The sequence below is a fragment of the Ananas comosus genome, linkage group 20, assembly GCF_001540865.1.
Source record: "Ananas comosus cultivar F153 linkage group 20, ASM154086v1, whole genome shotgun sequence".
Taxonomy (NCBI): Eukaryota; Viridiplantae; Streptophyta; class Magnoliopsida; order Poales; family Bromeliaceae; genus Ananas; species Ananas comosus.
The window spans coordinates 9187087-9213429 of record NC_033640.1 but is presented as its reverse complement, the minus strand read 5'-3'; the positions used below and the strand labels follow the sequence as shown (position 1 = coordinate 9213429).

Below are 26343 nucleotides of genomic sequence, written 5' to 3'. Positions count from 1 at the left end.
AATGGGGCAAAAGAAACCAACCTCTATTTCAAACCTCTGTTTCACAGGGCATAGCACTCTGATGTAGCTCCAAGGCCCAGAAAAAAAAGAACCTGCATCTTATTGTGCATTTTCACATTTCCTTTAACAGCAAAGGGAAATAAAAAAAAAGTATAGGGAAAAAAAAAAAGAAAAACTAAAACCCTCCTTTTTTTTTCAACAAGAAATTTAAAAAGAAAGTAACCAAGCGAAAAATACTACCAGGCTAGTGGAATAAATTTCTAAGGCCTAAAATCTGAGATATAATTCAACAAAACTTCTCATGCTTCGAGTTCGATGTCAGATGTGCTCAGTCTAACTTTCATCAAATACCAGTTAAACGGATGGCAGAGGTCTCCGCTGTAACACCAGTAACACCAGTTACAGATTGAATCTTCTAATGGGACAGCTTTAAAGGTTGCTTGCGCTCCTTGTACTACAAAGAAGATGGGTAAAAGAAGTCACCATTGTGTAAGCGCAAGCAAAACTATCCTTCTCTAAGAACACAAAACTATAAGAAAAGGTAGTATCTCATAGATTTAGCCCCGGAAGTTTGATCCTGATTACAACTACATTCTCAGATTTTCCTTTTTTTCCCATTTAATAGCTTAGCTGATGAAATTTCTTCCGTGTAATAACTAGGTCCTTCAACATAGTCTGCAGTCTACCACCTACAAAAAATGTCACATCAGCATATTCGCTGCCAGGGTCAACCTACATAACTTGCCATTATTTCACTAAACCTTTAGGAACTAGATTAAAACAATCAAAACTAGAAGGGCATAACGAAAATTGAGGTCAAACTTCAAGGGCTAAGTCGGTAGTTATTTGAAAGAAAGAACCATTGCATGTAAACAAAATTTATTTACCTTAATATTAAAAGCCTCGATCTCCTCCTTTGTCAGAACGTCCACTGCTGCATTTTGATCCCAGCCGAGTGATCTTAGAAAGGCTTCTTCTTCTGGGTCGACGGGTTCTGAAATTGCATTGGCATCTTCATTAACATGTAAAAGCCTCTCAGATTCCTCACAAGCATCTTTGTCTTCACAAACACATTTTCCATTCTCGGAACATTTCAATTCACAATCAGCAATACCATCCTTTTTATTATTAACAGCCTGCTCTCTTGAATCCACGAAGCTGGACAGGTTCGAAACAGAGCCCGGTTCGGGCATACCACTAGAACTGTTTACGGTTTTATTCCGTATGGAGTTGAAGAACTCGAGCCTATCCTTTGCTTGCAAGTGTGATCTCCTTTCACCGAATGAGCCTTGGGGTGAAAACGTAATAGTAACTTTGCTATCAGCTTTCGGCTTTTGGAGATTTGGGCTGTTCAAAGAAGCAGATGCGGCTAGACCAACAGGACTGGCAGCTTTGCTAATATTCGAATTACCTTTGGTGGTAGGAGAAAGGCCATTTCTCTCACGGTTTAGAACTAGAAAACTCCCAACTTGAGATGGCCTGGCAAAATCTGACTTAAGTGGAGTATGCAGACAGGTAACATGCTGAGAAAACTTTTGTTCAGTTTTAGGAGCCGTGCTGGAATCTCCACTTCTTGATACTTTGTTTCTTGATTTATCAGACAAGTTTGATACCTGAAAAGGTGTGCAGATGAGTAACTTTATCCCAAGAGTAGCAGGTTAAACAAAAGTTGGTAAGACACTCAGTCATTTGACACGTCACCAAAAGAGTATAATAAATAGAAAATTAAGCAAATAAAAAAGAAAAATCAAGCAAAGAAACAAAATAGAATAGAAATAACGATTTGCTTTCTTTCAGCGCAAAAACACTACAGAACAAACTGAGACTCTACTGAACACAGTCAAACAAAACTTTCACAAGGAACACCCAAATGCAATCATACATCTTCTCTCACAATTAGAAAGTTTTTATTTTTTTTACAGAATTTGTATGTTATTCTAACATATACGTAGATAGAATCCTTTTATCGCTAAAAGAAAGAAAGATTAATTTCTCACAAAACAGTTGTATTAGCACATGGCTTGTTTGGCTTCAGCATTACAATTGAACCACCCCAGGGAACTTTTTTTTTTTTTTTAATTAACAGCAAACAAAACTGAACTTTTGCATTAACCCCACCATTTTAACAGAAATGTGCCCTTTCAGATTTGGATATTTGGATTTTGGCCGAATAAGGACCGCCTGTATCATTAGGCATTACCACGACCAACGCTATACAGATAGTAAACCCTCATCTGAATAGGAAATTTAATTTAATAGAATAAGAAAAGTTAAATCTGATCTAGTAAATATTAAATTCCCAATTTAGAGGATACAGACTAATTTTAGACATATTTGGAGTTAAAACAGTAAACAATACAGATTAACAGTAAACATCTTAAAATCACACTCACTGACAACAGCATTATGCAGTTTAATACCCTGCTTCTTACTGAAGCGACCGGAAGGTGTCAAGAGTCATAATCAAAATATATGTGGTCGACCACTTGGCACAACAAAGACTCAAAGAAACTACTGGTTATTATCATAAAAAAAAGGAGAGACATAAATTCTCCATGTAAAACAAATTTTGGATGTATTGGGATGAGAGGTCACCAAACAAATGGCTGTTAATGGGACATTTCTCTTTTGTAAGATGAAGCAGAAAATGTTATTCCAACATTGACCATATCGCACTATACATTGCTGAATGATTTTTAATAATCACAGAAGCATAATAGCATAATCTGGAAAGAGGTAAAGAACCTACCGAGGTTCTAGGCGTTGAAGGCATTACAGGCCTCAGTTGCTCACATTGTCTACGAGTCAGCTTCTCACTCCTCTGAATATCACTAGATAACTGGTAAAAACAAGATAAAGGCAACAATAGGCAGATTTAGGCAACATGACAATGAATACGCTAAATCAAGAAAGCAACCTTATGTTACAAATAAGCTAGTCTACCTGCGGCGGAGTGCGAGCCCGTGAAGGAGCTTGTGCCACTGTTTCAGCCATGTTTAATCCTGTATTCGTGCTTAAGCCTGTTGACGCAATTACGGGTGCAGCAACCTGGCTAACGGAAGCAGCTCTTGATATAGAAGAAAATCCTAATCCATTAGCTCCAGTAGTAGTAGGAATTGTGGCCACTGCACTATCCCGACTTTCAAGACCTAAAGAAATGCTTTGAATAGGGGTGTTACCACCCGGAGACGGAACCCAGCCTACATCCTGTCGTCGATTTTTCTCCTCAGATCCAAGGGTTGGGAACTCTTTTTCAAAGGAGGCACCAACTATACTATCCTTAGAATGTACACCATTAATGGAATTACTCCCTGGTCCTTCCCCTGACACGACAGAGCGAGATTGCCGCAATATATCATTTTCAGACTGACTTGAAAGAAAAGATTCTGAATGGTCGTGAAAACCATTGCAGGCCGACCTATCCAGCAAATCAAAGTCCCTGTCCCGATCTCTTTCCCTATTACTCCTACCAAAGCTACTATAACCATGCAATTTCCCCGCAATATCCTTTTCGTGACTCCTCAAACCGTTCGAACTCGTGCTCCTCCACGAGGAAGACGACAAATTTCTCTCGCGGTCTACTACCGACAACTGGTTTCTAGAGTAAACCCCTAAACCAAATTCATCTACAAACATGAATTGCACTAATTACCACAAAAGACCAACATGGAAATAACAATAATAAAAAGTAACATTAAGAACAAATAACAAATCAGTGCGATAATAATACCGGAATTAGAACAAGTACCAGCATGCCGATTCGATCTGCCATTGCCGGTTAAAACCCCGTTCGGCGATTTCAACCACTCCGGCTTAAAAGCCGGCTCACCTCTCTCCATGCCAGGGCCGAGACCACCATCTATGTAAGCAATTTCCACTCCTCTCTCCTCAAAACTAATCTTCCTTCAATTACAAAGCATCCAATCCAACAACAACAACAACAACTACAACAAAAACCCTTTACAGGAGCTAACAGAGTTATCAAATCCAAAACAAATTGTGACAAATACCCAATAAACACTGCACAAAACCGTCTTAGGGAAGGTAATATGAATCGGGTATTCCTCAAATCCGATCAAAAACCTAGGATTAAACTTCTCATTGTTCCAGTATGAACCCTAATGTGAAATAGCTCAAAAGAAACCCCTAAACAACCCCTAATCTCACCGTGATTGCAAGGGAAAAGAGCACCAAAACCCTCGGAGGAGGAGAGAGGGGATTTAAGAAACCCTAGCGAAACCCTAGAGTGAGCGTACGGAATGGGATAGTTATGAATTGTTATTTGTTAACCATTAAGTTGTGGGGGAGAGATTAGTGAGAATGGAGCACTCTCCATTTGTTTTTGTCGAATTAAATTAAAAAAAAACGTAATAAAACGTAATAACACAGAAGGATGGGTAAATTACGTAGAAGTCTCTAACCTTCTAATTATCGCAATTACGTTATCAACCGCTTATTTACTCTAATTTTTATAAGAGATAATTATCTATACACCAATCCAAACTTAAAAAATATCTCATTACCCCTATTTTTTTTTTTTCTTTCCGATACACCCCTCATATATTCCTCAGTTATTCCAAAATATCTCTACAGTTACCATTCGTTAAGTTAACTTGGGTTAAACGTGAGTTAGATATCTACCAGAGTTAAAAAAATTAAAATAGCTCTTTTATCCTTGGCTTAAGAGCAAATAAGAAATGCTGGTACTGGTAGAAGGGTATTTTTGAAAAATTTAAAAGTAAAATACTTTTTGGCCCCTAACTTTAGGGCAAATAAGAAAAATTGGTGATGGTGGAAAGGTATATTTGAAAGGGTAAAATAGTAATTTCATAAAGATAATAATTATTGCTAATAGTTTATTAATAGAATTTAACTCTAGAGATATATTGGAAACAAATTAAAATGTAAAAAAAATATTTTCAATATTAATCTTCTAAGAAAAATAAATCAGAAAGTCGAGAACTTTTCAGGGTATATAAGCAATTGCCCCTTTTTATAACTTGAGTAAAAACGATTAGGGACTTGTGGAAAGTAATGAATAGGGATCTACCAGGTAATTTACCCCAGGAGATGTATAAAAAAGCGCTGCCCTATAATTCTGGCAATTATAAAAACTTACAGAACTTAATTATCGGCCATTTTGAATCGATTATTTAATTTTTTTTAAATTTTAATTTTAATATTGAATCTTTTAATTTATTTGATTTGACCTAGTGAACAATACTTTGACCTCAAAATATAAACTAATTTTCTCTTACAAAAATGTAAGCTTATTACTTTAATAGATTTATAGTCGCGAGAATTATATGAAGTACTGAAGTACACTAAATAAACCTGTAAAGATAAATGACATATTCAAATTTTAAAGTCAAAAAGTCGTTGACTAACTCAAATTAAACAAATTAAAATAACGGGTAATAAAATTAAAATTTTTAAAGAATTGGATAGCCTACTCAAAATAGTCGATAGATTAGGCAAGTTCTATACGTTTTTATCATTACAAAAGCCCAAGTATATGGATAATTTTAAGTTATTTTTCTCAATTAAATGAAATTTTATTACAATTTATGTTGATTATATTAAATTTAACTGTTTTAATAGCTGATGAACTCATCGATTTTAATGAATTTTGATTCGATTAAAAAACTTAAAAGAAATTAAAAAAAATAAAAAGTTGTAAGAGTGTTTTTGAAAAAATATTTTTTGCTATAGCTTGCAATAATTCAACTTATTTGAAGTTAAAACATATACTTATTTAGCAGTTATGTTATTATTGAAACAGTCCATGATTAAAATGACCTAATCCGAGATTAATAAAATTTTAATATGTTTGAGTTTTTTTCCTACTAATTACACCCTGTACTTAGTCAAAGAATACCTTCTAAGCTACAAAAATTTTCCATTTTTCTGAGTCTCTTAAATGGAATCCACTGTGTCTTGTCAAAGATTTCTTACTTTTATGGCTTACAAATTGGGCAATCACAAAAATTTATCATTAAATAGTAACGATTAATTGGTTACCTACTTTTCAACAGATCAATTTACATTCCAAATTGGATCATACACTGCTTTGAAATTTGTACTTAGCATATTTGATGGTGATCAGGGATGTGACTGATGATAAAAAGCTTCTTTTTTTTCTTTTGTTTCCCCCTTTGTTTCGAACTCAAAATTTGCTGCATCAAAACTCGCAAATCCAATGAATTGCACATACTCTTCGCAAACTTTCGCAGTTTTTACAAGGAGCAAACATCGGATACAACATTAAAACAACAAAATCAATGACCATGTTAAACTTTGCATCTCATGAAGAAGTTTCTGGCGAAGAGTACGACCGACAGAGTAGTACATCTTCATCGACGACACCGACTTTTCAGAATAAGTTAACGAGGAACAAGCTCGCAACTCAATGAGAAATACTTGAAACACTCGATAATTATCATTACATATACATGAATATCTCAAACTCGCTCTTGAATAAATATTTCTTTGAAGTGCGACGGCTATCACCGAACTACTACTTTTGATCACATCACTTCTCTAAACTCTGTCAAAGCATATTCTCCTCTGCCCTACTCCATTTCACCTTCTCAGCGAAATGCCCCTTCCATTCATTAATAGATGCAAAGGGAAGCAACCCCGCCGATACAGGAAGAATAAGCAAAAGCATAGCGTAGAAAGAGTGTCGCCTAAACCAGTATGGTAGCCGAACGGCTTCACTTCCTTGAGATTCCAAAACAGGTCCGTAGAGCATAGTGTAAAAAGCTGACGGAAATACATTTGCGGAAAAATGAAGCAAGCAGAGGGACTCCCAGGATAGAAGCCACCAATAGCCATGCCCTCCTAGTGCGTCCACACACAGCTTTCCGGTTAAGCCGCAGGAAAGCCCTAACAGTGTGAGCATGAATGTTACAGGCATATTCGGTCCGGACGACGATGAACGTTTGAGGACCAACCAAGCAATGACCAAAATCATCAATACACCGAAGAACATCTGGGACAGAGCTACTAAATGGCATTTCAACGTAAGCCAGCCGGAATTAAAAGACGCCATTGGCTTCGGCATCCACCATGATTTGGACTCCTGGAGAAGAAAAGATTCAAATCGCGTATTACACATGGCTCTAAGAAGAGAAAGATGCTTTCAAATGTATACTTCCGGACGACCTCTCAACTCAAAACCAAAAGTATGGAGTTCTGGCTGTGGCAAAAAGCAAAGACAAGCTTCTTAACGACTTTGCTCCAAGAAGCACCAGATGTGTGCTTGTGGGAAACAAAAAATCAAGCTTATGCTATGGTGAAAAGCTAGCTTAGGGCCTTGGAAACAAAAAAAACTTCACTTTGAAGCTTCTGCTTCTGCCACAGCACAAATCTCCGCAGAGATAAACTGGCCTTGAGCTCCAAAAGCAACAGCTTCAATGTGAAGCTTCAACTTGTAACAGCAGCAGGAAGCTACTACTGAAACGTATCTAATGAAAAGGTCTTGGTGTTTCAAACTGTTCAACTCAAAAAAGCATGTCTGCCCCTTGGGGTAAACATCCCATCAATCAAATTGAATGTACCTTAGAAATGCCTGCACAAGCTGACGTAGCCTCGGTGATCCGTCTATATGAATAAACATAAGCTCCATACAAAAGACAACAAACCATGATAATCAAGCCGGTGACCATAAGATCTATGCACCTTCTAAGGAATTCTGCATGCCTTGTATCCTGCATCTGGTTCTTCAATTTCTCTTCTCTAAACGAAGCCTTCGAGATACCCATAGATATCTTTATCTTCTCTAACACATGTGAATAGGAACTAAGAGCCAACTGCGACTGCTTTAGGCGCAACTTTCTCATAGTTAGGCCTATCTCAACTTCCTTAAGGTCGTTAGTGCGAGCCTGCTCCTTTACAGATCTCTCAAATGTATTTAGGATGTGATTATTGAACTTAGGATGAGATCTTCTGTGAGAAGTGTGAGCAAGTTGCTGATTAGCTTGTCCATGCAGAATAAGTTGGCTGTTTATGGAATTCAATGGGATATTTTCCCCAAATTCTTCAACGATGCTATTCAAATCAGGAGTGACCAAGTTTGGCACACTTCGAGGACTTCCTTGTGAAGATGAACAACAACCAGGATTTTCTAGAGGACTTTCTTGTAATAATGAACTGCAACCAGGGTTTTCATGCTCAAAGCTAGATTTTACCTTGATAACATGGAGAGTTTTCAACGTGCTGCAAAATGATTTTTCAAAATTTCTCATGAAACAATCAAGCCTCTCACCATATATCTAGTCAAAAAACCAATGTGCATATTTCAGCATGGATAGGATAGGTCTCCTTAAAAAGGAAAGTTAGCAATGACTATTAGTTCAGAACAAATACTTACATTGGTTATTGCCTCTCTCACTGCTGAGGTACAAATCTGCATGTAAACTGACGTAAGCAAAGTACAAAAGGTTTCTTATCTATGTTGCACTAATATGCCAAAGTTGTCAAAAATGTACCATTGAAAGGCGGTCCGGTGGTAATCTTTCTTCTGAAACTTTCAGTCCTTCCAAAACCTGAAATAGAAGAAGAGGAAGAACCTATTAACTAATGCTAATGTGATTTGAACTCAACAATTTGCTAAGCCTTTCAGCCCAATGAATGATAAGAATTCAACTTATTGAAAAAGTCGAGTTCTCTGGTGTTACAAAAATACAAAAGAAAAAAGTTAGTTAATCAATTTAAGTTATCCAGGCATCGGCTTCAAAAGGCATCTAATATCTCTTCTGAGAGTTAAAAACATATATTGTGTGGCAGCTACTTTATTCCTTGCTCGGGCTGGGAAGTCTAATAATTCAGTAGACCAATATTGTAATGCCAGAGGACTTGATGAGTCAAAATTTATTTAGATAAAACAGAATTTTGAGATTCTCAAAAATTAAAAAGAAAATAAAACTTTGGTGTTCCGTGAAGACTAAGGAATTTACACATGAAATGTGTCTAAAACAAGTAAGTTCCCCGTTTTCGAAAAACCAAAAGAAAGCTAGTCACATTGTGACCAGGTGAAGTATGAAAATACAGATAAAGGGACGAACAAACTGTTAAAATATAAGATTGACGATTGACCGAGCAGTTCATAGAGAGCCTGGTTTATCTCACAAAACTTGTTGTTGTCGGCTAGCCAAGATGATCGGATTTTGCAGGTTCTCGATATTGTTCTCAGCAAGCAAATTTCAATACCCAAACTTGCTAATAGTCTTTCATGTTTTCCCAAGGCAAAAGAAAGTGTTACCTCTGATCTTAAATTACAACCTGCATTTGTTTGAGCTGATGAGCCTTAGAAGTTTCCACAAGTCGGGCAAAACCTTTTTAGAAGCTACTTAGGCTTTGAATACAAATGTGCTGACATCTTAACTTTAAGTTGCTAGATTTTCCTATTACATAAATTGGCTATCCTCCAAAATAGGATAGAAAGAGCAAAATGTAAAGAATTATCATCCACAGACTCGAACCAAGTTGGAGAGCTATCATCGATAAACTTGAAAGCGGGCAGTCAATATGAACTAACGCAACTATCAACATAAGGAAGGCCTACCCATATTATCTTAATATGTGATCTCCAATTTTCCTTTTCTTATTTCCAGGCATCAATCCATCACTCACAGATTATACACAAAATGAAAAGGTGCTTCCTCTACAATAGGCAGGAACTTTGCCGATGGATTTTTAAGCCTGATCACTGGAAGAACACATAAACTGAGGACAATGTAACTTATGGGGTCATCAATCTATACAGATATTAAAAAAAATTTAAAAAAAACCATTTTTAGAAGTAAAAGTGGAGACTTTTTCCGGAAGCATTCATATCAGAATAAGTTATTCTTCACTTCATGCTATACGCAGAAACCTTTTTCAAGGAAACAGAGATTCTTTTTCTATAAGTAGTTTGATCCATTACTTAACCAAGTGGGACTAACGTAAAATACACTATTATTACAGTTTCAGCTGTTTAGGTATAGGTTACAGTATGAAATAAGCATCATTTATTATCAAACTAGGTAACCTTCATATTCTGAACCCCTGCGACAATCGAAGGAATCATTGACCTTAAAATTATAGACATGATTCAAAAAGAGTATTTTGCATGTTCTTATAAAATTGTAATGATCCAGTGATGGATGCAAAGCCTTAAAAGATGACTTATAAATAAGTAGAAGTGCCAAATAGATCAAATTTAATGCAGTTTTCCTTTTTATAGTAATTATATCCATCTGGAGGAATTGAGCTATATTTGCAATCAAAATGGCCCTAGCTAATAAAAAAAAAAAAAGAATTTTCCGAGTCATAGTTATTTCAATTTCACATTTTGCGCCAAAAAATGTGATTAGCTAAGCGAGCATCGTCTACCTGGGCGATAACGGCGGCGAAGGACATCCCAAGCGGAAGGGCGAGATCCCCGAGCCCATAATCGGATGCGGCGCCGCCACGAGCCACCCACAGGGCGCGACGGCGCCGCCTCAGCCGCACTCCTCTCCGGCGAGGCGGCGGCGACCGACGAGAGGAGGAGGAGGAGGAGGAGGACGCAGAAGAGGAAGCGGAAGGAGACGCCGCGCCGGTCCGCCGAATCTCGGCCTTGGCGATCGCATCGCCTGAGCTCCTCCGGAGGGGCGGCGCCGCCTCGGCGGTGGCAGTAGTATCGCCACCGCCGCAGATGGAATCCCCCTCCTCCTCCTCCTCCTCCTCCTCCTCCGCCGCCGCCGGGGCCGGAGCCTCCTCCGCCGCCGTAGATTCTCTAGGGTTGTGGGATTTGGAGGAGGAATGGGTGGAGCATGGGGCTAGGGTTCGCGAGAGTGGAAATTCCATGGGAATGGGGAAAAGAGGAGAGGAGAGGAGAAGAGACGAGAGTGAGTGGGAAAGGCGACGCATTAACTTGAAACTAATTCATATTTATATTATTATAAAATATAAAAAAAGATATATATGAGTAAAAATTTAAATTTTTAAAACGGGGAATTTTGGGGGGGTAAATTATTTGGAAGGGAAAGGGAAAGAGACGCGTTGCCTCCAACAAAATTGAGAGGAATAATATACGAATAACCTTCCAATTTTTCACAACAAATTCAACACATTTTTCCCAAAAATAATTTGATCATGATTGTAAGTTTACAGTTATTATAGTATTATTTTTTGAATGTTGAAATATTTATTCATAGATAATTTATTGGATTTAAAACTTTTTAACTATAATTATAACTAAAAAAGTTTGATTTTTGTTTCTTCAAAAATTTTGCACCTCACGATTTGATATAATAGTGTATTTTATTTATAAGATAATTTATTTTATTTTAAAAATATAACTTAAATACTAAATATAATATTTTATTTTAAAATTTTGATCATAATTTTTATTTACCAAATATATAAATTTAAAATAAATTAAAAAATATACTGAACAAAAATTTCATGCATTCCAGATTAAAGTAAATTGAATAAGTCTAAATTATAGAATTTAATAATTATAAAATTAAATTAATAAATTTAGATTGTATACGGCAAAATTTAAATATTAATATAAATAATTTACAGAATGATTGAGATTGCGGAGAGATTACATTACGTGTAATGAAAAAATATAATAGAAAAATACTTTGTTTGCTTTCGTACGTAAATTGCGTTCCGCATATCGCAATTAGTCGCTTATGATAAATTTTCTGTGGGCTCCACCCGAGAACACAGAAATATATCTTTATATGCTTTTATTCCAATTCCATTTTATTTAATAGCGTCAGATGGGTCTCAAATCTCAATACCAATCTAAGTCTAAATTTGTAATGAGAAAGCCTTTTTTTTTTTTTTAAGTACATTTTCGTTCTGTTTTTTTTTTAATATTTAATCCATTACACTAACCGGGGTGATACTACCAGTTCGAGTTACGACCCGACCCGACCCGACCCTACCCAACCCGACCCAATCCGTATATAAATAAATTTGGACCCGATTCCTCCCGAAAATTCGCTTCCCCGCGCTCGAACTCGCAAACCCTAGGCGATCCCTCCGATCCTGCTTCGTTCGAACAGGTACGCCTCTCAATCCACATTCTCCATATTTATATTTTTTGTATCATGATTACAAGTAATTAGGGCCATCGAGACCTAGTTAACAATCCCATCTTTTTGGTTTTTTTTTTTTTTTTCATTTTTTTCTTTCATTTTGTTTTCTACTTTTGTTTTGGCATAATCAGGGGCTAGGAATTTTAGATGTAGATGTAGGAATACTTATGTTGTAAGGGTACGTGGGCCTCTATGATTTACTTATTGTTATAATATTGTGTTATTGGAACTTGGATATTGATGTATAGGATAGTGTTGTTTGATAAAGTAGTATTTTTGTGGTGTTATTAGGAAAAGCACTATATTAATTTATGCTAGACATTTTTTTTTCTACATCAGAATCAGAAGAAGCGAATTGGAGCTTCTGCTTTTGAGGCTAAAAATCTTATTTTTTGCTTCCTGCTGTAGCGCAAGTTGGGGATTTGCTGCCCGCTGTAGCGCGAGTGGTAAAATAGACCCTAAAAGCCTAAAACTACAATTTTGTAAACTTAGCTTATCTGAGAAGTTGGTTTTGGTTCTTTAGATTTTTTTTTTTTTTGGTTGATGCTATTTATCAGATTTGGAAAAGTTCGTAATTTAGGTGGTTAGTTAAGGGTGGAAATAAATTAGTTTTTTTTAATAAGTGCAAGTAGAAAATTCTAGGATTGTAGAACAGGGGATAATTCCCGCAGTAGATTCAAAATGTTGTCCGTAATATGATTCGGCACATTTAGTGTTGCCATTATGGATTTCGGAATTAGAGAGTGTATTTTTGTGCCCTGTTGATGCTTGTCTACTATATTTCTGTAATTAGTTGTAATCCTGCTTGTATACTGATCGGTGACTTGTTGGTTTATTAGAAATTGAGGATTAGATTTTAGATTTTTTTTTGTTTCCCAATTTATTTTGCATGCTTTGATTATCTACTATTGTGATCCCTTAGGCGCTTCTATTTATCGCACCTCAAGTGTTATGAGCATTACTTTTTATATAAGTTTAGAGCTTTGGCTCTCATTTTAATGTTATTTGAAAGGCATTATAAAAACCTCCTAAGTTATAGCCTCATACGCTAGTTGATTGGGAGAAATGCCGAAGAAAACCTTTCTTTCAATAAATCTTAGTAAGTCTTTTCGCACACTCTGCTCAAGTCTAGCTGATTCTGTCCAGCTAAATAATAACTTGATAATGTCCGTTAGCAATTCACAGATTCACATAATCAAATTGTAGGATCTTACTTTTATTACATGTTTAATTTTGAAATCATTAAAATTCTTTAATTTTGTCCATCTTTTGTACTCTCTGTTTATTATCTTTTGTTTGTTGATGAGTGCTACAATTATGTCTCTTTACATAGATTGCAAGGTAAGCTCTGTGAAAGAGCAACCCTTTTCTCTTATTTCCCCCCTACATAAACATCTGCTACCCTTAGTCCAAGAAGAAAGCTGTAGATGACATCATGACACATACAAATATACTCATTTATGTACATGATGTAGAGATAAGCTTATTCTATTGTGAAATCAATGTTAGTGTACATAACAAAAAAGAAAATTTTCATATAATGTCATTTTGTTTGCTACAAAATGAACATTAAAAGTTGTGTGGGCATATGAAAATATAGTATCGTTTTATTTGTAGCTTATTCTGCAATAGATATGTTCAACTAGATTAGACACTATTCTAAACAATCAATCTTTTGTATCTGCATGTGTCAATTTTCAGTAGTGCCAATTTGAGAGCATATGATCTTAAGATGAGAAAGGTCCCAGTTTTTTTTTTTTTTTTTTTTTTTTTTTTTTGAGAGAGAGAGAGAGAGAGAGAGAGATAAGCTATTTGTTTTGTTTATTTTTTAAAAAATAAACTCAACTCGAAATGTAAAATAATTAGCTTCAAACTTGGGAGCTTGGATACCAACCATCAAGCTTTTAACCAAGGTGCAGTCGGTAGGTCTGGAAATTATTATTATTATTATTATTATTATTATTATTATTTTTTTTTTAGAGATAGGTAGCATGCTACCCGCTTCGTTTATTTTATTTAGAAATAAATTTAGCTAGAAATGTGAATCAACTAGGATTCGAACTTGGGTCTCGGGTACCAACCACCAAGCCCTTTGCCACTTGCTCTAGGGACGGTCGGTAGGTCTGGAAATTATTGCTTTTGGTTTTCTAGCATTTCACTGTGTCTTGATATCATTCAACATTATGGATCTTCAATGTAGATGCCTAAAATCATTTATCATAGCAAGTATTGAGATTTGAATAATTCCGATAATATTTTCATTCATCTGTCAACTCTTTCTCTCTCTCTCTCTCTCTCTCTCTCTCTCTCTCTATAGCTTTGTTGAATTGAACTTTCGAATTGGCTATAATATTTCTTCTCAGGCTTCAAAGACATCATGACAAGAACTAGAGTGGATTCCAGGCCTGCGACTTGTCAGCCGACGTCCGCTCTTCGTGTTAGTTCCTCTAATTGGAACGGCATGAAGAGGAAAGCTAAACGCAAGAAAGTGCCTTTGGGTGTGGCTGAGGGGGACCGGAAAGATGAAACGTGCCCGGTATGCTTGGAGCATCCGCACAATGCCGTCCTCCTCCTCTGTTCCTCCTACGACAAAGGCTGCCGCCCTTTCATGTGCGGGACCGGCCGCCGCCACTCCAACTGCTTTGAACAGTTCACGAAGGTCCGCACAAAAGCAACTGGCGACGAGTTGGAGGGGGCGACTGAACTTGCGTGCCCTCTCTGCCGCAGCCAGCTTAAAGGATGGACAGTAGTGGAGCCCGTCAGGCAGTACCTGAACCGTAAGAAGAGAAGCTGCATGCAGGATGGTTGCTCGTTTTCCGGGACGTTTAAGGCGATGTGCAAGCACGTTCGGTCCGAGCACCCCAAAGCGAAGCCTCGTGCAGTGGACCCCGTGCTCGAGCAGAAGTGGAAGCAGCTGGAGGACGAAAGTGAGCAGCAGGATGTGATCAGTACAATCAGCTCGTTGATGCCGGGAGCGGTGGTGCTGGGGGATTACGTGGTCGATGGAAGGGACTATAGAAGACATGGGTATAGGCCATACAGCTTCGATAGGAGGAGATTGGCTTACTTCCGGTCGCAGGTCGGACGGGTGCATCTGGGGCATCGGACGCCGCCTAGGTCGTCGCCAGCAGGGATGCGTTTGGGGCTGGTGTCGTTTAGGCGTGGCATGCCAGAGCGGGCCCGAGATTCTTATAGATCTTAGGTTAAGAGTTGAGAATAGAGGAATAAGGAGAATATGTCAAAGGATGCATAATGATTTTTTTTTTACAATTTTCTGCATTTAGTGACTGATTGATCAAGATGTGTTGAAGGGTGAATCAGAAAGTTCTTTTTAACCCCCCCTATTTTCTCGTGCTTAATATCTCTTTTTTCTGCTTCGCGTGGCTTATCAGTGTTTTTGTTTTTGTTTTTTTGAAGTGGTATTTTTTTTTTTTTTTGGAAAACTTAGAATCATGAACAATTCATCCTCATGTTGCAGTTTGAATTCTGAACGAGGATTAAATATACATTGTCTTTTAACCCCCCTTACACTCTGCATTGTTGCAGTATTACCATAAGCATAGAATTAAGTCATATACATTTTTTTGATTCATGAATGTACCAATGGAAATAGCCCAATTTTGTGTATTTACAGCTTTTAAAAATTCTATTTATTCACATATCTTTAGAAATAACTTATATCTATGGGTGTGCCCTTCTGTTGTGGCTATTCATTCCAAAAATCTGACACAATGGAAGGTGCAAATGCGCAAATATAAACTATTTCTGAAGATATAAACATTGGATGTATCAGCAAAAATACGGGCTACTTCGAAGCAGTATAGCTGTAAATCACAAGCATGCAAATTTTCTGATGAATAAAAGAACAAGATTAGGATGACACCAAAAGGAAGTGAACAAAAATTCTGCAGGAAGAGCTCTTCGCAGTTCAACCGGTCACTATTACGATTCGAGCCAGTGAACTGATCGATCACTTCTAAGAGATTCCGATGGTTTTGCCGAGGAGCCACGTAACGAGAGAGAACTCGATCATGAACAAGGCGTGGAGCCACGTCCTGTCGACCACGAATCCGAACACGGTGATCCCTGCTCTGTTGTTCTCCAAGTATGTCACTGCAGTTTTTCAAGATGATTTCACAAACAAGAAGTGTTAGTTCTGTTTCATCTCGCATGGCATGCAGATGAGAGAACTGCATTGCTCTCTGAACTAGTTGCCAAATTTGGCTTCAGGCAACAGTTCTGCTTTTCTGCTGCAAGGCTCTACATTTTCCTGTTTCGCAGACGGATAACATTTCTGTTGCTGCAAGCAGAAGCAGAACTTAGTCGGACGTTACCGACGACGCGAAATTTAATCCGAGTTCTGAGACGCAGTGCTCACCAAGCGCCTGTCGCTTTTGGAACGAGACCGTGCTGGCAATAGCATAACTAGTAGGCATGAGCTTTGCGTCGTCCAAATCATCCTCGTCCCTCTCCTCCTCCTCCTCCTCCTCGTCGTCCTCGTCGTCGGAATCAGAACCGTCCCCCTCTTCGCAGTTGGTTCTCGCGTGGGTCTCCGGGTCGTCGGCGGCGTCGGAGGGGTCGATGGTGGCGCAGGCGTGCCACGCCGCGGCGTGGCTTGTGATCGCCTGCGTCTTGTGCGTGATCTTCGCCGCGCTCCGCAGGCACATCAGCATCCCCATCACCAGCCCCAGCGAGCACAACTGCACAACAGAAAGAAAAAGGAAAGTCATTTCATTGTGTATCTGCTTCAACTGAAGCGCGCACTAAAAGAAAATAAATAAAGATTCAAGGCTCACTCTCAGCGGGTTCGAGCTCTCTCGGCGAGCACAAATTTACGGTGCTAGTAGGTTATACGAAAATTAGATGCTTATTCGAATAGCGCAACTCAACGAAGAGACCGAAACTTACGGCGAGCTCGCCGGCGGTGTATATGTTCACTTGAGCATGAGGCCGCGTGGTAAGCAGTAGAGTGGCGAACTGGCTCACGGTGACAAGGAGCAGAGCGGAGACGATGAAACCCCGATACCGGTGGCTGATCACACTGAGCTGCTGCCGTATGCGAATATGCTGCCTGATATTAAATAAGCCCGGTTATTATTACTAGAGTTTTTTGATTCTTTTTTATCTGATGTGATACTATTGGGGTGTTACAGTTATTCATTTTCGCACCTGAGCACGGCGGCGACGTCGGTCTCAGCCTGGAAGGCGGCGGCGAAGTCGTGCATGCGGAGGATCTGGAGGTGGCAGATGAGGCGGAAGAGCACGCAGGCGAGGAAGAAGATGGCGGTGCGGTACGCCCAAGACGCCAGCTCCAGAACGCACGCCGCGGCGGCGGCGCCGATCGCCGGCCACCGCCCTCCGGCGGCGGAGCGCCACCGCCACCACCAGAAGGCCTTGTAGGCAGCCTCGGCGGCGCAGCAGGGGAGGACGAAGGCCGCGAGGAGGCGGAAGGAGCGGCCGAGCTGGCCGGCGTAGCCGCGGCGGACGCGGTCGCTGTCGCGGCGGAGGCGGTCGAGGAGGAGGAGGCGGCGGAGGCCGTGGCGGCGGACGAAGCCGGAGAGGGAGAGGTAGGCGAGGGCGGCGGCGGCGGAGAGGGAGAGCTGCACCACCGCATCGTAGCGGCGGCGAGGGGAGGAGGCGGGGATTAGGAGGAGGTGGTCGGCGGCGGGGACCGCCGCCGAGAGGAAAAAGAACATAGACCTGTTCAATATATAAAAATATTAAAATACCGTTAGTGGTCTATCACTAGAGTTTGAAGTTCACACACATAAGGTGAAAGCAGTTTTAAATATACACTGTTTGATTGAATTTTTATTTTCTAATAAATTTTTAGAGAACAACGGTCGTATCGTGTCGTATCGTATATAAGATACCAGGAGACAGCGGAGCGGAGCGTGTCGGAGTGGTCGACGCACATCCACCGGAGGCAGGTGCGGAAGCTCTTGAGCTCGTCGCCGGCGTGCGAGAGGCACCGTGCGTACGAGCCCTTCCTCTGCGGTGGTGGACGAAGCAGTGGCACCACCGCCGCTGCCGCCGACGACGCAATTTCGCGGCCTTCTTTGGCCATCTCTATCCTTTTACAATACCAAAACAATTTTTTTTTTCTTTCCTTTTCTTCTTCTTTAATCTTTGTTTCTCAGGTTCTTATTGTGTTGGGACAATAATCGTGGTAACGAGAGAGAATTAACACACATTGGAATTATAGGATGTTTTTTTTTTAATTTATTTATTTTAGGTGCGGAATGGCGTATTTTAGGTGGAAAGTGGGAGGAATATTATTTTGTCTTGGTGTGGTGGAGGAGGTGCCTTTAGGAGAAGCTTAATTTTAAGAAAAATGTTCTTTTTAATTTTAGTTTAATTAATTAATTTTCTTAAATTATATTAAATAATTTAATATTTTTTTTTCAATTGAAGCCAGTATCTATGTAATAATTTTATATTTATAAATAAATAATTATATATATAATATATATATTTTTTTATTATTTAATTTTTAGCAAAAAAAAATAAAGCGAGCTCAATTATAAAAAAATTTATTTATATATAAAATTTCAGCCATTAGATCAAAGTCTAATTTTGATCTAATAGGCAAGAATTTACAAATTTATTTTTAATATTTATTCAATCTAATTTATTTAATTTATTGTTCGTTGATCAGCTCGTAAGCTAGCTTATGTTCAGTTCGATATTTTAATGAGTTTGCTCGTTTATTAAACGAGCCGAACACAATTAAGCTCCAACTCGCTCGTGTTCGGTTCGCTCCTCACATGCCAAAGATTGCCACGTGTCCAGGAACAGCTAGATGAATCATCCTAAGTATCTTACCAAATCTCTACATAAATCAAATTATCAAACTATTACTGATTGATTCATCTGCTATTGTCTCTTTGTCTTTTGTACAGATGCAAGAGAATGAGAGTTTTATAGTAAGAATTAGTGGATCTGATTGATAAGGAACACCTAATAGATCAGTTTAAAAAATTCATTAAATTTTCGAAATGGAGTAATATTTAAAGTTTTTTAAACAACTGCTATGTCGGTAATTACTTGGGGCATGGTGGGTTTAAATGGAGCTAAAATGTTGTTTAAAAGGAATTATTCCCTTTCATTAATGTAAGTTCCTCAAAAAGTCCTTAAACATAGGGGGAACATTTGATTTGATTTAATTAAAAATACATTATAGTTACAGATGTATACAGCTGAAAACACAATGCATTATATTTGGTTCAATGTAATAGAAAATATTATAATCACGCAAATATTGTTTGATTGTATGCAGTTGAAAAGTGCATTTTAAAAAATTTATCAATTTATATATGTGATGGTGGGATTACCTTCAATATAGAAAAAAAAAATTTTATTGAAAAAGTGATTAGAGAGGTAAGCTTATTTTTTATTTAAAATTACTCTTTACAACTACTGCAGTTGGGTCTCCTCATTTAGTTCTAAGGGCAATAATTAAATTCAAATATATCAAATCAAATATCTAATTTGAATACTCATGTAGTTACAATTGTACTACTTTAGCAACTAAGTGGAATCAAACAGTCCAATAATAGAAATTCAAAATTGCTATCCATCGTGCCTAGTGTATAATTGGCTAAGAGCTTAATAATTGGTATTTAAGGTCCGACTTTGAAGCTTAATTGCTTCACATTTCTAATTGGATTTAATTCTAAAAAAGGAACGAAATAAATAACATGTTGTCTTTCTCTCTAAAAAAAAAGAGAAAATCTAAATTGCAGCATTTTGTTTCCGTGATCTAGAAAAGTTATTGCTAGAGTCTCATCACTCCAAAAACCCTATTCGTCAAATATATAACAAGTACATTCTGAAACAGAGAAGTTGTTTCAAATGTCAAGCAAAAGACGCAATTCTAATCCCTTCAAATAAAAGTAGAATTTAGCTATGATTATACAAATGAGAGAACACTTGTTGAGCCAGGAGCTTCATCAAGCATAATTTACACACCACATTACCTCACACTATGGACAGAGACAAAAACCCCATATGCCTCTCTTGCAGAGTAGGAAGTTAATTAGCTGGCCAAGCTAAATTGGTTTATAGGAAATAAAAAATGACAATGCTTTTTCAATACATGATTTTATTTTCAGCTTATGTAGTTGTAATGTTTTGACACATCAGCTACAATCATCAATAGAAAAAGGTAAAAGCATTGAGTTGTTTGCATTTCACTTGATCTCCTTACATCATGCTTTGGCCTAGTCAATTGTTTAACCTCATACTTTAAAGCAAATATAAGATAAAATATTAACTCTACAATCCACCAAGGGTGGGAATCTTACAACTCATCATCCTAAAGCTCAGCCAACTCTTTTTAATTTTCAGTGTAAAAGAAAGGTGATTATACAAGTGTGGAGACAACTTAGTCCTTAGATGGTAAAGTTGGAAGATCACAATCCAAAATGGGTTGTAGAAGCAACATCTGTTATATGTAAAACGTTGAAATGATGTTAATTCATTACATTAGTGGTAACGTGTTTTTGACTCCGATAAGAATATTAAGTGACCGTTTTAGAACTACTTAATTTACTTTCTTTTTTTTTTGAGTTTTTTTGAGAGAGAGATAGGTAGCATGTTACCCGCTTTGTTTATTTCATTTTTAGAAAATAAACTTAGCTGAAAAGCTGAATTACCTAGGATTCGAACTTGGGATCTTGGGTACCAACCATCAAACTCTTTGCCACTTGCGCTAGGGACGATTGGTGCACTACTTAATTTACTGGGCTAAGAAAAGGTAGGGCAAAGGCATATGAAGATGCTGAGTTTTCTTTTTCTAGTTAAACCGCTAGGCCGTGAGGTACTAAGAGCAAGTTTGACCTAGTTCCGTGGCGGGCTAGCCCACAGTAGATTTTGCTACGGTACGACCGTAGCAATTGCGACTGCTATTCACCGGCCAAGCATTGGAGTATCATTATTCACAGAACAGATACATTAAACTTTGCTATAAATCTATCACACGAAGACACTGAGTATTTCAAAGCCCGACTTGCTCACCTTAGCTTACCAAGTCCAATTTTAAGCGGATCGGTTTAGGCCCTCCTGCCTACTTGGGCTGGGCCAATCTTGAAATTTAGGGCCAAAAAAATTGGCGGTGGTCCGACTATATTTCATTGACCCAATCTTGCCACCCTCTCTCGCAAACACCTCCCATTCCTCTCCCTTTATCACTTTTCTCTCTCTTAATCAAAGCCCTCTGAAATCCTAGGTATTTTAATGCCCATTCTGATTTCCGTTTCAATAATAAACCAAATATTTTTAGATGATTCGTCATTTCATTTTTCGACTCAAATGCAATCCAATATTTTTTTCCGTTTTTATTCCAATCATAAACCAAACATGTTAATAACAATATCTGATCTTCACTTTCCTACATCATAAATAACCGATTATTTTAATCCATGCCTCAGGCCAAACATCAAGAAGACAAAGAAAAATGTGAAACTTAATATCTCTTAAAATGACCAACACCTTGAAGAGCTCACCACCATTCATAAATCAATATCATAAGATCCCAATGGGACCATTCCCAAAGCCAAAAATATAAGTAAATAAGTACTCCAAAGTGAGCCAGCTAAGGTACAAAGCTTGTGTCCCCTTTGCCCCAATCATAGTTATTCCGACACAATCAAATGATGGGAACAAAGATTATTCCAAAGTGGCATTGTACAAAGAAGCAACTCACCCAATGGAGATATCCTCACATGCAAAATCTTGTATGTGGCAAAAAAAGGGTCACATAAGATATCCAAAGAATAGTTTTATTCCAACCACTGAGGATAATAAGATATTCTCAAAGATAAGCATGCTTGCATAACCCTAAAAAGAGTAGGTCTAGCCTCTCATATAGGGCCCAGGAGAGTTAACGGGTCGGGTTCAGGCCGAGTCTGTATAGGATTTGAAAACAGATCCGGGAAAGTACTGTAAAAGTCCCTTTGTTTTGAAAAGTAGTAACTAAATTTGCCAGTGTAAAATGATTAAGACGAGTTTTTGGATTTCAACAGGTAGATGCTACAGATATAGCATCTACTATGCTGTAACCATTGAACCCAAACATAATATTTCGGGTCGGATTTGAAATCGGATACGGGTCCAGTTATTGGATTATCTGCTAACTAGCATACATGATGTCATGGTCCATCGCAAGAAAATTTACTAAGGAGACAACATGATCAATAATCATCCCAAAAGGACCATGCCTTGATCACATTGTGACTATCAGATTTATTTTTAATATATTGATAAATAAATTTGTTAACTATAATCATAATGTTTAACAAATCTGATATATTCTTGTTAATATTTAAAAGTAAAATTATTGAGATATCTATGCAATAAAAAGTAATAGGAATAAAATAGGAATTTTCTCTCCTTCAATTCAAATTAGTCCAATTAAAAATATTATAGTAATATCTTTTTTTTAAGACGAACATGCTTGGTTCAAAAGTAAGGATATGTTTGATTTACTTATTTTAAACTATGAAATCGAAATGGAATTCAATATTTTCGAGCTCGCCCACGATGTCTATGACTCTTTTTTAAGTATTCACTAAAAATTTGAAAAAATCAGTGCCGAAATTGATCAGAAACTATTGAAAAATTTTATTAGTGTTGCGTGACTTGTTTCGTCAAAATTAGAGATCAAAGAGAAGGGGGTTAGGATGAAGTGTCAAAAGGATAAATGTTAGGGACTAATCGAGCAATTAGACCTCAAAAAAAATAAAAAGTACCTGAAACCGAAAGGCTGCGGCAGAGCACACTTTTGCACGCGAGCATTTCGTCGAGCATATGGTGCGCACTCCCTGCGACACCTCCCCTTACCCTCACAAAACCAAAATAAAAATATAAAAAAAAACCAAAAAAAAAAAAGAAAAAGAGAGAGAAAGAGAGAGAGGGAAACACAGTGAGATGGAAATTTTCACGCTGAGGAGGAAGAGGAAGAAGAAGAAGAAGAGCACGAAAACCCTACCGAACCCAACCACGACGACGACGACGACGACGAACCCGTCGACGCGGCGGTGCCGCGCCCTGTGCTGCGGCTCGCGCCCCAGCGTCTCCTCGTCCTCGTCCTCCTCGTCCTCCTCGGACTCGGACCGCGCCCTCGCGAGCCTCGCGCACGGCGTGGTCCAGGCGCGGCTGGAGCGGCTCATCGACGAGGCCGCCGCGCCCGAGCGAGGCGGGGGGCGGCGGTGCGTGGTGTTGATCGCCATGGACAAGGCCTCGTACGACCCGCGCGGGGACTTCAGGAGGTCGATGTGGGAGGTGATCACGGCGAAGGGGATGATGGGGGAGCCGCGCGAGCTCCGCAGCCTCTTGAACTGCTACATCGCCATGAACGCGCGGGAGCTCCGCAGAGACATCCTCGAGGCGTTCCACGAGGTGTGCTCCGCTCTCTTCTTGCGCAGTCGATAAATTCAAATTTTCAAAAAATAATAATAATAATAATTCACAAGTGGTTCAAATGTAGTTTTTCTTTTTCTTTTTCTTTTTCTTTTTTTCTTTTTATTTTGCTGATTTTAATTAATAATGATAATAAAATTGTTCCTGTAATTAAACTGATTGAGAGTTTAGTGTGCTTGTATATATTCGAGGTCATGAGATGCAGTGGAAAATTCTTAGCTGGTTTTAATTTTCTTTTCTTTTCTTTTTAATTATTTTTGAGTAAACTTGTTCCAATTTTATTTTTTCTGATATCAATTATTGAAATCGGTATTTGTGTCGATACTGATTATATAACTTAGGATCTAAAATTCTAAAATAAAATAATATGAAAATGAAAATATTAAAAAAAAAGCTAAACTAATATTTTATTAATAAAAAGCACTGAGCGACACATACCCTCGGTCTTATGCAGTTATTTTTACTATAGTTTATTCATCTAATTAATTTTAACTATTATTTGAAATAATTACAAATCCTACTATTGATAAACAAAACTTTTGATAAGTTTGGATTACTTTTCCAACAAAACTTTTGATAAAAATATACAAAATTTATCTCAACTATTANATATATACACCCTCCGTTGTACACTAGTTTGAAATACTTTTTCAACTTTTTCATTTTAATTTCTTGAATGATTTCTATTTAAGAACTTTTGTTCAGATATTTAAATTAAAATTTTTGTAAATTTAGTATTAATTTTGTTAGCTCCATTCATTTTGGATAAGAGCAATGCTAGCTACTTGTATACCTATAGATTAGTGTAATTTTCATACTAATCCAAAAATCAATATTTCTTTGCTACTCTTATCCAAAATGAATGGAGCTAACAAAATTAATACTAAATTTACAAAAATTTTAATTTAAATATCTAGTTTAGTTATTTAGTGACTTTTTAATTTTTTCAGATCAAAAACTTTTATAATTTTTTCATTTGAGTTTTCATATTGAGTTATTTTAAAAATTTTACCATAATTAATAATTTTTTTATTTATTAATTGTCAGGTGGTCTAGTTTTATTCGCTAAAAGCAACTAAAATTTTTAAATTTTTTTAAATTATTAATAAATTTAATAAAATTTAATTTTTTGATAAAGTTTATTTAATTTTAGAAAATTAGAAATTGAGCGGGCCTTAATAAAACAAAATACTCCTTATTTTAACCTTTTTATTTATTTTCAATTGGAATTCATTTTATGTTTGCTCAAACAGAGTTTGAATTTGATAAAATCGCAAACGTAATAAAACTTTAAATTAAACTGACAAAATAACTACATTAAAATAAATAAAGTTCAAAATGTTTAATAAAAAATTATAGAGTTTAATAGTCGATCTCAAAAATGGTTTTCGTTTGAGCGTGTCCATTCATTTTTAATTTGGAAATATCAAAAATTCTTAATTTGATAAATTATATATTTATATGTTGTGTTAATTTGGATTCCTAAGTTTGCTGATGTGGCACTCATGATGCACCAAGTTGCTGTAATTATAGCTTTTTAAGTATTTTTTTTTTTTGGTTGGGAGATCAAAAAGGAGACACCAATTAGTTTCGTGTTTTTTAAAATCAATTTTGAAAAAAAAAATTTGGAATTTTCATTTTTTAGAAGAAAATTTGGTATTAGTTATTCATCTTATAATTATTTTACTTTAGGGACTGTTTGGCTCGATATAATTATCAATGCATTGCACTTGGATATGAATATAATTAAAAATACATCAATTATATATATATATATATATATATATCTTATTTGACTGCATATATAGTTGAAATTAAGCTCTGCAATTAGAAAAAAAAATTATTTAATTGCGTAGTTTCAAATTTTGGTACCTTAAAATATAAAGAAAAGATATTGTCTATATTAAATAGGTAATTCTATTATTTTATCTCGTGCTTAAAATTATTCTATCCAATTATTGTATTTGGAACTGCTGTTGACTTCAGCATAATTCTAACTGTTACAGTCAGGTCTATTTATGCAGTTTCCACCGTTCAAAGTGCACAGAATTAAATGGTTAAAATTATAACACAGTTGTAATTATGCAAATGTATGTATTTTTTAGGATTAATTTCATACAGATCTCTACAAAAATAGTAAATGGCAAATATATTTTTACAAAGTTCAACATATTATATCTTGTCTCTGCAAAAGTCTTGATGCCTGTCGTTAGAATCTATTAAAAAAATTTAGTTAATCATATATTAAATAGTTAATTCTGGTTAGTTTTTGATATTTTTACCCCTCTTATATTATACTGTTGTGGTTTTTGAAGGGACATATTTGTGATGACAAAATTAAAAATATAAACAGTTGTCTAACGGTTCTCTAACAGTAACAAATCAGAGGAACATATTTGAAAATATTAGAACGTTTGCAAGAACAACATATGAAAGTTGAATTTTATAGGGATATATTTATCATTCACTATGTTTGCAGAAACTTGAATGAAATTAACCCCTTTTTTTATCTGGTCTCTTTTTAGTTCTTACTATTTCTACTTGTTCTCATCCTCTTCACCTCCGGACTTGAGTTTTTATAAGGTCTATAACGTAGACTTGCATTAAATAAAAGAAAATTAATAATACTAGAAGCCTGGTGTGACTCGAACTCAGAATCTGACATCATGTGAAATATCGTGTACTCTAAAAATTTAACCTCGTAGAGAATGATGTTTATATATTTCTTATATTTAACAAGGCTTATTCCAATAATCCTTTGCTTCCTATTTATTCAAAAAAAGTAATTAAATTCCTTACTCATATGTCATATTCAATTTGTAATTTCTTATCATATAAA

General features: G+C 36.8%; 5 protein-coding genes across 10 annotated transcripts; 2 read left to right on the top strand and 3 right to left on the bottom strand.

Moving 5' to 3' along the window:
- LOC109725319 lies at positions 1-4321 on the bottom strand. Of its 3 annotated transcripts, none has more exons than XM_020254462.1 (5): positions 3731-4321; positions 2944-3626; positions 2750-2839; positions 888-1613; positions 1-454 (listed from the first exon to the last, which is right to left on the bottom strand). In XM_020254462.1, the coding sequence occupies exons 1-5, from the start codon at positions 3837-3839 to the stop codon at positions 416-418; spliced, it is 1647 nt and encodes a 548-aa protein (XP_020110051.1). In that variant the 5' UTR covers positions 3840-4321; the 3' UTR covers positions 1-415. The 3 variants fall into 3 exon arrangements, with proteins under 3 accessions (XP_020110051.1, XP_020110053.1, XP_020110052.1); XM_020254464.1 differs by having other exon boundaries at positions 3749-4321; XM_020254463.1 differs by having other exon boundaries at positions 118-689.
- On the bottom strand, positions 6196-10888 carry LOC109725490 (protein CPR-5). The gene is made up of 5 exons (XM_020254694.1): positions 10381-10888; positions 8493-8549; positions 8375-8410; positions 7563-8276; positions 6196-7084 (listed from the first exon to the last, which is right to left on the bottom strand). Exons 1-5 carry the CDS (start codon positions 10834-10836, stop codon positions 6551-6553), a joined length of 1797 nt encoding a protein of 598 aa, XP_020110283.1. The 5' UTR covers positions 10837-10888; the 3' UTR covers positions 6196-6550.
- On the top strand, positions 11980-15587 carry LOC109725493. Of its 3 annotated transcripts, none has more exons than XM_020254699.1 (2): positions 11980-12050; positions 14487-15587. In XM_020254699.1, exon 2 carries the CDS (start codon positions 14545-14547, stop codon positions 15283-15285), a length of 741 nt encoding a protein of 246 aa, XP_020110288.1. In that variant the 5' UTR covers positions 11980-12050; positions 14487-14544; the 3' UTR covers positions 15286-15587. The 3 variants fall into 3 exon arrangements, with proteins under 3 accessions (XP_020110288.1, XP_020110287.1, XP_020110286.1); XM_020254698.1 differs by having other exon boundaries at positions 11986-12050; positions 14456-15587; XM_020254697.1 differs by having other exon boundaries at positions 11986-12050; positions 14447-15587.
- On the bottom strand, positions 15871-18467 carry LOC109725491. 2 transcript variants are annotated; one of them, XM_020254695.1, is made up of 5 exons: positions 17957-18467; positions 17253-17783; positions 16992-17154; positions 16462-16783; positions 15871-16196 (listed from the first exon to the last, which is right to left on the bottom strand). In XM_020254695.1, the coding sequence occupies exons 1-5, from the start codon at positions 18148-18150 to the stop codon at positions 16060-16062; spliced, it is 1347 nt and encodes a 448-aa protein (XP_020110284.1). In that variant the 5' UTR covers positions 18151-18467; the 3' UTR covers positions 15871-16059. The 2 variants fall into 2 exon arrangements, with proteins under 2 accessions (XP_020110284.1, XP_020110285.1); XM_020254696.1 differs by having other exon boundaries at positions 16089-16383.
- Positions 22942-23672, top strand: LOC109725494 (probable transcription repressor OFP9). Its single transcript, XM_020254700.1, has one exon. The coding sequence runs from the start codon at positions 23013-23015 to the stop codon at positions 23514-23516; it is 504 nt and encodes a 167-aa protein (XP_020110289.1). The 5' UTR covers positions 22942-23012; the 3' UTR covers positions 23517-23672.

What these genes read in the sequence shown, in the direction of transcription:
- LOC109725319 (XM_020254462.1), bottom strand. Translation starts at nt 3,839, where the DNA reads ATGGAGAGAGGTGAGCCGGCTTTTAAGCCGGAGTGGTTGAAATCGCCG. An exon ending in CTTCAACGCCTAGAACCTCG is followed by an intron (nt 1,614 to 2,749) that starts GTAGGTTCTTTA and finishes ACACCTTTTCAG; the next exon opens with GTATCAAACTTGTCTGATAA. An exon ending in TCGAGGCTTTTAATATTAAG is followed by an intron (nt 455 to 887) that starts GTAAATAAATTT and finishes TCTTCTTTGTAG; the next exon opens with TACAAGGAGCGCAAGCAACC.
- LOC109725490 (XM_020254694.1), bottom strand. Translation starts at nt 10,836, where the DNA reads ATGGAATTTCCACTCTCGCGAACCCTAGCCCCATGCTCCACCCATTCC. An exon ending in TCGCCGCCGTTATCGCCCAG is followed by an intron (nt 8,550 to 10,380) that starts GTAGACGATGCT and finishes CTTCTATTTCAG; the next exon opens with GTTTTGGAAGGACTGAAAGT. An exon ending in CACCGGACCGCCTTTCAATG is followed by an intron (nt 8,411 to 8,492) that starts GTACATTTTTGA and finishes GTTTACATGCAG; the next exon opens with ATTTGTACCTCAGCAGTGAG.
- LOC109725493 (XM_020254698.1), top strand. Translation starts at nt 14,461, where the DNA reads ATGACAAGAACTAGAGTGGATTCCAGGCCTGCGACTTGTCAGCCGACG.
- LOC109725491 (XM_020254695.1), bottom strand. Translation starts at nt 18,150, where the DNA reads ATGGCCAAAGAAGGCCGCGAAATTGCGTCGTCGGCGGCAGCGGCGGTG. An exon ending in GACGTCGCCGCCGTGCTCAG is followed by an intron (nt 17,155 to 17,252) that starts GTGCGAAAATGA and finishes ATTTAATATCAG; the next exon opens with GCAGCATATTCGCATACGGC. An exon ending in ACACCGCCGGCGAGCTCGCC is followed by an intron (nt 16,784 to 16,991) that starts GTAAGTTTCGGT and finishes TCTGTTGTGCAG; the next exon opens with TTGTGCTCGCTGGGGCTGGT.
- LOC109725494 (XM_020254700.1), top strand. Translation starts at nt 23,013, where the DNA reads ATGGAAATTTTCACGCTGAGGAGGAAGAGGAAGAAGAAGAAGAAGAGC.